This window comes from Eschscholzia californica, unplaced genomic scaffold, assembly GCF_041429995.1.
Source record: "Eschscholzia californica isolate CP2 unplaced genomic scaffold, dmEscCali1.0.p SCAF_1, whole genome shotgun sequence".
Taxonomy (NCBI): domain Eukaryota; kingdom Viridiplantae; phylum Streptophyta; class Magnoliopsida; order Ranunculales; family Papaveraceae; genus Eschscholzia; species Eschscholzia californica.
In genome coordinates this window covers 24,929,630-24,939,816 of record NW_028238198.1, presented here as the reverse complement: position 1 = coordinate 24,939,816, position 10,187 = coordinate 24,929,630, and the positions used below count along the sequence as shown (strand labels likewise).

Sequence of the window (10,187 nt, the reverse complement as noted above, 5' to 3'; positions counted from 1 at the left end):
CAAAAATAAATACTGAAGTCTTGAAGAAAATGGACTATAAAATGATTCATAGTGTATCATTAAGAAAAAGAGCCTTCATGTGTTTCCTTTCATTGAAAGAGAACCAACAAAGAATACTAGTGGAATTGAAGAGTGGCCAGTGACCCACCACCCCACCACCACCACCTATTTGTTGCCTAAAAGAAAATGATAGGTTCCTAATTGGTAACTATATGATATAGGTTTTCAACAAGAAAAAAAAAAAGTATATAGGATAAAGCAAGAGAAGTTTGTGAAGAGCTTTGTTAGGCATGAAAGAGGCCACGTTTTTCACAGGCAACTATATCCATACACATATAAGACATGTCATTTTCTTGGTGGGTTTCTTATATCTTTGGTTTATGAATTAGCAGCCTCTTTGGTAGTGTAGTACTGTAGTGTCACATGATGTTGTCCGCAATTTGGAACAGAGTTCCATGGCATCTGCTAGACTGCTAGTGTGGTAAAAAAAAATAGGCCCTTTACTAAAACGACCGTTTTTTGAAAACATTAATACCCAAGTGATAAGGTGTTCTTGATTTTTAATTGAATAACAATTGGTGTTCAAGTAGTTTCATATTTCTTTCAACAAAAAAAAAAAAGTAGTTTCATATTTGATAGCTATCTTATCACCGGTCTGATTACTTCTTCCGCTTTGTTGATTTACGAATGTGAATGATTTTGCATTTGGGCATCCAAAAATATTATCTTAGTATAAAAACTTTGGTTAATTGGATTTGAATTAGTTTACAATTATAATTAAAGTCCATAAATCGGTTTATTTGTCTTTTACTCTCTATTTTTCGTCTCTTTCTTCCGATCACTTCTTATGACCACCACCACCACTATTTCTCTATCCTTCTCTCTCTCCTTTTCTTTGTGTTTCGGGGAAGGGATTCCCTTCGTCGAAACCAACGATCTAGTTTGAGGGAAGGCATCCCTTCGTCGGAACAACTGATCTGGTTCGAGGATAAGCCCAAACCAGATACACACACAGAGTGAGTGTGTGGGAGGGAGAGAGAGAGAGAGAGAATGACGAAGCTGGCAGTTGGAGGTGGTGGGTGGTGGGGGAGGAAGATGAAAATTCTGAACTAAAAACCAAACAAGCCAGGTTTTTTTACTCAAAAGAGTGTTGACACAAATCTAATTGAACAATGTCCTTATGCACGGAGAATATTTTAGAGTTCCAGAAGCCATCGCCTTACCAAAGACGACCACACTGCACGAGTCACACAAATTTTGGCTGTATGGCGCCCTTTTACCCATAGAGATAGGCGCCTATAGACTTCCCTACCTCGCTATCTGGATCAGGAACGAGTCCAGGCCCAATTTGAAAATTCTTTCACTCATTAATTGGGCCTGGGCTATCATCTCTTCATCCAAGTCTTACTATACAGAACGACAGATGAAATTGAGATCTTCTCTGATTCTTCTCCAACCTCTTTTCTCTCTCTCTCTCTAAAAAGTCTGAAAATCAAGGGAGGTTGTTGTAGCAGGCAGAATGGATCGAGTCCAACTTCTTGTTCTAGGGTTACCACTCTTCCTCTTCTGCTCAGACCTTCTCAATCTTTTCACACCACCACCTCCCAAACACTCCTCCTCCTCCTCTCACCATCACCACCAACATCAACACATCCAACACCAACCCCCCATCCAACAAACCCTAGATATTCCTACTCAGGTAAACTTCTTGGTATTAAACGATCTCCTTTGCTTAAGCTATTGAAAGATTACTTGTTCTCTTTGTTGAATTTTATCTTCTTTAATTTCTGGTTTATTGCAGAAAATTGGAGGTGGCGGAGGAGTTGGTCTTGGTACTACCATCAGTATCAATTTCTGCTCCTCTTGTTCTTATAGGTATTCCTTCTTTTTGTGATTTCTTTTGACCTTTTCAGTTCATTTAGATCTTTCTTGTTTTTTGTTGGGTTATTTGATTTTGACTTTTAGATTTAATAGAATTCAATTTACTTTGTTGTGTTATGATTATTATGTTAGTGTTTAAAAAGGTTCCTTTTTCTAATTCTTATTCATTGGGTGTTTGAATTGTGTTTTTTGTAAATCTTAAGTTGGGTGAGAGCGATCACTTTATTAGCATTATCGCACATCGGCTAGGCATTAGAATTTGTTAAGTAGATGAGTAATGGGTAGTCCTTATGACCAATGAGGTGTAACATGGTAACTACTAACTAAGCTAGTGTTCCGAGGATGGGCAGGGACTTCGTATCTTAGGAGCTGCTTGCTGAATGACTCCAGCCCTGGTGTGGGGGCACATAGGAGGGGAAGTGCTGAGTGACTCCAGCCCTTGTGTTGAGGGACATCACATGGCCATTAGAATTGTGAAGTAGACAAGTCATGGGCAACCTTTCCTTGGAAGCCGGTTTTCAAGGGGAGTTCAGCTGAAATGAATGCTTTTTCACATTGGTTATACTAGTATCCAACTAGAAAATGTTTTGGAGTAATCTTTTCGATCATAAGGTCCATGCGAAGTCACAGATAACAGATTACTGTCTGCCCGATAGGAAGAAGAAAATGTAGAAAGCAGAGTGATCACATAACGATGCCTTTATCGGGATTCTCAAAAATCTCAATTTGGCTGCTGATGGAACTCAACCATCTTTGCAAGATTAGATTAGAAGACTTCGCCAAGTTTCCTATACATAATAAGACATCCTTGTATTTACATGATCTTAAAAGTAGCCATCTCATTAGTTTTGGGACTTTCTTTGTATATCTTGAATCGAAACATGTGACATCCTCAATTACCTTACCATGCATTTAAGATGACACTAAGATGTGAAAATTGTTTAGTCCGATGCTTTAATACTTGGACAGTATTCTAGGAGTATGGGGTAACACATTATCTCAAGGCCTTCTGTTGATATACATGACCTTCATTGTTTTACTAAGATATAGTGAGCATTTATTCTTGTTATGAAGTTACATTATCTCTATATCTATAATAGATTGTTTCAATTGTAGGGGAAATGCAGTAACAATGAAAAAGATGCTCGAAACCTCTTTCCCTGGAATCGATGTTATTCTTGCAAATCATCCACCTGCCCTTCCAAAACGCCTTCTCAGCAAAGTGGTGCCAGTATTTCAAGTAGGAGTTATGGGTATTGTTATGGGCGGTGAGCACATTTTCCCTAGACTGGGATTCGTCACTCCACCTCCATGGTACTTCACTATGCGCCAAAATAGGTTCGGAACAATAGCAACTGCTTGGCTTCTTGGCAATGCGGTTCAATCCTTCCTGCAAAGTTCTGGAGCTTTTGAAGTTTACTGCAACAATGAGTTGGTAAGTAACCTTTTTCTTTATCTTAAAACTAGTATTGGTTCTTTTAGTTACTAGGGATGTCTCGTTTGTGATGTTTATGAAACAAGGGTTGATCAAATAATGCATGATACTGTAACTACCCAAGCTCCAGATGTTACCGATATTGACCTCACGCCCTCACTTTTGCCATCCGAGTCCCAAGCCCTACAAGCTCACTCAAAAAGCCCTAGTCACTTACTTAGCTTGAATTGACACCTATAGCCCAGAGTGTGGGCGTTCCCCCATCGATGTGGATATTAAAACTACTGACTTGGTATCTTTTGTATTTTTCTGATCTGCCATATATGATTAAGCTTTCTCTTTTTTCTTCATGTCGGTTCCAGATTTTCTCTAAACTGAAGGAGCAGAGGTTCCCAAGTGAATTCGAGTTAAGAGATATTGTTAGTAAAAGATTGTCAAATTCAAGAATTGTGGATGGTCTTGGCGGAGCAGGAGGTATCTGGTCTTAGTGTGCTGAAAGTCTGGTTGAGGTCTTCGATCTAAGCCACTGAAATTAGCTGCCACAGAAGAGTCTGAAGAGAATGTCAAAACAAAGGAGAATACTACTCATAACTAGTTTTTCATTCTCACATCATGTATCAAAGTTGAAATAGTTGGATTGAACTTGAACTCATAACTCAGTTAGCGCTAGTTGCAGAACTTCAAATTCAATTTTGTGGTAATGTAAAGATGACTCTTGCTTACTTTTAGTTTTGGGTGTTTTTTTGGCTGGTGCATTGGGGCAACAAAGAAATTCCCCCAAGCCGTAACCACCTCTTGTTCTTTTTGAGGCGGCAAAGATTGTCGGCCATTTTAAAAAAAAATCAGACCACCACCACTTCTTCCTTCTCTCGTACCACCACCTCTGATGTCTTTCTTTATCAACCATCTTTCCCCCTCTTTGTTCTAGCGAACAAGTTCCCCTTTGCCAAAATCTTCGGTTGGACTTGGGGTTTCTAGTTCCAAACGAAGGGTACGTCTAGTTCGTTCTAGAAGAACCCTCCCTTCGTCTGGTCTGGGTAGAGAGTGGCAAAGAGAGAGAGATAGATTAAGAGATGGAGAGAGAAATGGTGATGGTCGAAGGGTGGAGAGGCACAAGAAGAAATTGGAGGGTTTAGACCCTTGGGGTGTGAGGAACAAGGGTATTAGTTTTAGGCCTGCACTTTAGAAAAATATAAAAAAAGACCACTGTTTTGGGGAAAGCGGACATGTTTCCGGGGAAGACGGTGCAAACTTAAAAAAAACTCCAACCAAACACTCCCTCCTTCTCAAGTCGCCGGAAAAAAAGTTAGCTGGCCGGAATTTCTCTCTTCTCTCTTATCCTCTATCAGCCTCTCTATCTCTTTCTCTCTTTCTATCTCCTTCCCTTCTTTTCTTCTCTTTTTTTCTTTTTTTTGTTGTTCCGGCAACGGGGTTTCCTTCGCCGGAATTCCTTCGTCTGAAAACAAGAAAGAAAGAGAACTACATCCAGATCCAAACGAGTTTCCGGCGAAGGGAGATCCTCTTCGCCGGAACTTTCGTGAGAGGGATATGGGATAAGAGGGAGAGATGATAAGAGAGAAGGAAAGAGAGAGAAAAGGAGAGAGAGAGAAGAAAGAAGAAAGAAAAAAAAAGAAAGAAGAGAGAACTAGTTGAGGTCGCCGTGATCCGGTGGAGGTCACCGGCATTGATGGTGGAAGTCGCCGGAATTTGGTTGAGGTGAAAGGAGAAGAAGAAAGAATAAAAAATTGAAAGGGTAATATGTTTGGAGGGAAAAAAAATTGTTTCCACCCGAAACTTATTGCCTCGGAAACTTCGCTTATTTCCCCGAAACACTAGCCTAAAAAATTTTGTAAAGAATATTAAAGGGTAATTATTGGTTTTGTCAAATTTTTCAGGACAAGAACAATTATTCTTCCTCCTTTCCTCCCTTCTTTTGTTCCCCCCATCTCCGGCACTACCACAACCACCATTTATCTGTTCTCTTTCATTGTTTTTTTTCTTCGTTTGAAACTAGGGTTCTTAGTTCATCTTCGTTTTCTTGCTAGGGAATTTGATTTTGTTATGGATACTCGTGTTGCAGGAGAACTTCTTTGAGTGAAATCTTTTTATCTTTACTGTTTTCTTATGGATACATATATTTTAATGGACTTTGCTCCAACTTAATTCAGTAATTCTTATAAAAAATTAATTTTTTTTTTTGTTGAGGTCAAATTATGTGTTCTATTTGTATTGAGGTTACAAAATCAGGTAAATATAATCTTAATTAAGAGACTTCTGGGCTTCTGGCCCCGAATTATAAGGAGGAGAGAGAATTGGAGTAGGTCTGGGAAAAAAGTCCGCAAATCCGAAACTCGTCATGGGTATCTGAGTCAGTTAGAACCCGCGGGTACCCGAACCCTGAAAGCAGTTTAGCCCGCCCAACCCGATAAAATCAACGGGTCGGATACGGGTTTTGAAGTGCTACCCGGCATCCCGCCCGATAATCTTTACCTGACATAACCCGCTTAATAATGTCATTCATGTACGATAATACCTATGCACATTATATGTATGCTTGCTTGTATGTATTTATGTATAACACATATATATATATATAATATATATATATATATATATATATATATATATATGTGTTTTTAAAGTATTTGAAGTGTATAATATAATATATACATATATTGTTGTCCAAATGCAGAGTGCCCTTGACACAACATTGTTAAGAGAAACTTAATTAAATTTGAATTTCGGTAGAAATTTCGTCCATCGAAATTGAAATATTTTGGTCATTTCGACCGAGATATTTTGAAACTTTGGTGACAACCGATACTCGACCGCCCGATACCTGAGAAATCCGAAAAGTTTGATGGACTTGGACCGGTTTTGGACACTAGGATTTTTTAAATAACCTGCCCGATTAAACTCGAAAGTCTGAATGGACAGAGAGCTTCAAAGCCCGACCGCCCCGACCCAATGAATGACATGAACCCGACCGGCCCGATCCGGACAGCCACACCTAAATTGGAGTGGCAGTCATTCACTGTTTGAATGCATTTGACCTACATAGCAACTTTGTTTTGAGTTCAAAAAACCTATTTATTTGATTTTGCCCCAAAATCTTCATCTCGTGATGTTGGCGAGATTTGAATTTCTAGCGAGGGTAAATTCCGAAGTGTTTTTTTTTGGGAATTTGACTACGATCTACGTTAGTCGTTACAAGGCATTGACATATTAAGAAGATGTGATAAGCACGGTAACCGCCTAATTTAAACCATGAATGAAAGAGGTCTAAAGTCCGACAACATGAAAGAGACCTAAAACCCGACAAATTTATTCCGTTATTTACTTTATTTATAGTCTAAATCACATGAGATAAATCTTGATAGCAAACTACTTCCACCAAGACTCGATCTCAGGGCCCCATGGACTTTAGAAGGGTGTCCAACCGTTGCACCAAAGACTGGTGGACAGTAAATTTCGAAGTTAGGAAGCCCAAAATCGTCACCTTGGACCATTACAAACAGAAGCATGATGTGGGGTTAAAATACCACATTGAGATCACTTAACTTGGATGAGTTAGTTCGTTTCGGGTTTTATTTCTAATCATTTATGTATTTTTCTTGTTAGGAAGCTTATTTGGAGTTTGGCATTACATTCGGAATAAAACGAAGCAATTCGTCACATTTTCATTTCACGTGGAAGAGACCGGAAGGAAAGAGCATCAGGGGTATTTTGGCCATTTTGATAAAATCAGAGGTTAGATGAAAAGTGGAGTCAATGGTGAGTCCGAAGGCGAAAACGGAAGTTGAATCGGAGTTCGGACGGAAAAATTACGGAAGAAATAAGTCGAAGGTTATTTTGGTCTTTTCTGGAAATTAGTGGAAGTAGAGACAAAAGTTAAAGGCACTCCCTTGAGTTCTATATTAAAATCAAAGTCCAAGTACAAGCCCAAGAGTCTAAGAAAGAAGGAACATAAAGAGATTATATAAGCACCTCTCTTATGAAGACCAAGTCTATCTATGAAGACCAAGTCAAGGGTTTGGTCTTTAGAAAGAAAAAGAAAAATCAGACTTGGGACTTCATCTTCTACATTAGGTTTTTAGGGTTTTAGAGAGAGAGAGAGAGAGGGAGAGAGACAAGAGAATAGTGGTTGCCGGCCAACACTTAAGGCCGGCCAAAGCTTGGCCGGTCAGGTTGCGAGTCTGGCTGAAGCCCCACATAGAGAAGAACGGCAGCAGCTGCTGGTTCTTCAAGCAAGGGAAACTCGGGAGCTAGTTGTCTCTATCATTAGCACCTTCAGAGCTCGGGCTGAAGCTCCACAGAGAAGAAATCGCCAGCAGCTACACGGGTCCTTGACCGGGCCTCAAGAACAGTTCGAGTCCGAGCTCGGGACACCTTTATCTGACCGTATTAATTTGTGGCGATTCCGGCCATTATATTGGCCGGAAACTTTGGGGATTTTGTTCTTGAGTCGCTTGCCTTGATTACTTTGCTATTTAATTTTGATTTGAGTTGCAGACTCTAGAGAGAGAAAGCTTCACCAAGCTTTCATGGTGGTTTAGTTTGAAAGGAAGAAGAAGACTGTTGCTAAAGGGAACTCTGGTTCTGCTGAAGGGACACCTTTGTGACACTGTTAAGGGGAAATCAGAACATCGCTAGGGGGAGATCAACAGCACTTAATGAACTATTTATCCCGACTATCTTAGTCTCGCGCCTCATCGGAATAGGGAGATTTTCAACCTTAACTTTGTCTTACTTTATCTTCTTCTCGTTTATCATGTGTTTCACCATGTCTAGCTAGCTTTTGTATTCGGATACTCATGATACATGTTTTGATGTGACAAGAGTTTTATTGCTTTTAATGATAAAATCTTCCGGATTTTTAGACCGTTCATGGACTGGAATCTGAGTTAAACCAAGAGTTCGTTGACCAATCCAAGTAAATGGGTGAAGTTAACTAACTTTTCAAGCTTAAAGATCATTAGTACTAGTCACTATCGATTTTGTGGATCGAAGTATCCCTCTCACTTTGTTTTTGCTCGACCCTTTTTCCCGAATTTCTCTCACCTCTCCTGTATATAGTTTAGTTTACTTTTCGTTATTTTTTATAAATCAATCCAAAAATCAAATTATCTTCTTTTGTTTTAGTCTCAGTTAGTGACTGACACCTAAACCGGTGGGCTAGACTTTCTCGATATTCGTATTACCTTCCTATCTTCGTGGATCGATCCCGGTCTTACCGGGTTATTACTTGACGCCCGTATACTTGCGGGTGGAGACCTTTTAGGGTAACCTTTTAGGCCCATCAAAGCACATTGGCCCTTATTTTATTTTGGCACAGGACTGGACCTCCATCCAATTTGGGTCGGATGTTTGGGCTTTTGGCCCTAACATTAATACAATAATTTACCAACAAAACATCACTTTAACCAATCAAAAATACAAGAAAACAAAACAATTCAACAAGATTTAAGAATTAGAAACATAACATGTAGTTGGATCTGGTATAAACTTTATAATAAACACAATTAATCAAACAAGTGGGAACTGTCAGACATCTCCTCTTCTCATTAATCTTAGTGTATTATTATTGTTGGAGGGATGAAGCTGCTTGTAGCTCAACTAATAATCTGTGTTAAGTTCTACGATTGCCTCGGCCATTCCGAAATCCTCTACTTTTTCTAGGATCGTGCCCTCTGTTAGCGGATGGGTCGCTGTAGTCATCCGTCATGGCTTTCAATGACCTTCTTCCTACCACCATTTCACTCCCTATATATCATATACCCCAAATGGTTAGTAAAATACTTTTATATACCAATAAGTAATTAATAACTTTTTATTAGGGTGAGTGGGTAGTTATTGAGCTTATCACATCTTTGATGTATCGATGCCAAAATGTAACGACTAACGTTGATAGTAGTTGACTTCCAAAAAAAAAAAAAAACTTTTCATTAGATTTAGATTAATGGGTGGTCACTAAATCTGTATCTGCATATTAAGATGAACGTAAACGGGAAGAGTAATGTCTGCCAGGCCACAATTACGGTTAAATCTTGACCGGAGTATGTGACCGACATTCAACAGGGATTGTGGCCGAGCAGATTATCAGTACTCTTGAATGTTAATAAGGGTGTAAAATGGGTACCTGATATCATGGGAATAGTCCTTCCTGAGCAAGAAATAATTGCAACTGCAAAGAAGAAACTCCACCACCATAATAGCCTCACCCCACCTCCTCCTCCCATCTTCTCTCTCTCTCTCTCTTCTATCTGGAGTTTGGAATGTGTTTGGATTGAGGAAGCAGGTTATTGGTCATATTAATATAGGGGAAAGAAATGTTAACAAGTCAACTGTACAAGTTGTAACGTGCTAGTGGAAGATGGAGTTGACTCTTACCCACGTATTTCCTAAGTTTATGTTTATGTTTTGAGTGATTATAGAGTTGGAGCCAATTAATTAGCCACTCAGTCAACTATCTCTCTTAAGTTTGTGGCCATCCAACTCAAAACCAATTGGCAATGAGTGGAGAGGACCTTGGCCTTATATTCTTGGTTACTAGAATCCCATTGTCCAATGTGGGGAGGACCTATTCTCACACGCCCCCTCACGTGTAGGGTTCTTTGACCCTAACACGTGTATTTCTTCGGGCGACGTGGAGCACGTGTGGCTTTTTACCTATCACGTGTGGGCCTAGCTCTGATACCATGTTAAGTTTGTGGCCATCCAACTCAAAACCAATTGGCAATGAGTGGAGAGGACCTTGGCCTTATATTCTTGGTTACTAGAATCCCATTGTCCAATGTGGGACTATTCTCACAATCTCTTTGTAGTATGAAATTCTTCAAGATGTGTTTCATGTGTCCGGCCGGTTGTTGCT

General features: G+C 39.6%; 1 protein-coding gene and 1 long non-coding RNA gene across 2 annotated transcripts; one reads left to right on the top strand and one right to left on the bottom strand.

Moving 5' to 3' along the window:
- The first annotated feature begins 68 nt into the window (after positions 1–68).
- On the top strand, positions 69–4,044 carry LOC147565405 (selT-like protein). Its single transcript, XM_086651892.1, has 4 exons — positions 69–1,699; positions 1,802–1,875; positions 2,998–3,316; positions 3,679–4,044. Exons 1-4 carry the CDS (start codon positions 1,520–1,522, stop codon positions 3,802–3,804), a joined length of 699 nt encoding a protein of 232 aa, XP_086508018.1. The 5' UTR covers positions 69–1,519; the 3' UTR covers positions 3,805–4,044.
- A 4,628-nt stretch (positions 4,045–8,672) lies between these two features.
- On the bottom strand, positions 8,673–9,604 carry LOC147565404 (uncharacterized). The gene is made up of 2 exons (XR_015237252.1): positions 9,456–9,604; positions 8,673–9,079 (listed from the first exon to the last, which is right to left on the bottom strand). It is a non-coding gene; the product is annotated as an uncharacterized LOC147565404 (long non-coding RNA).
- Positions 9,605–10,187: the final 583 nt, after the last annotated feature.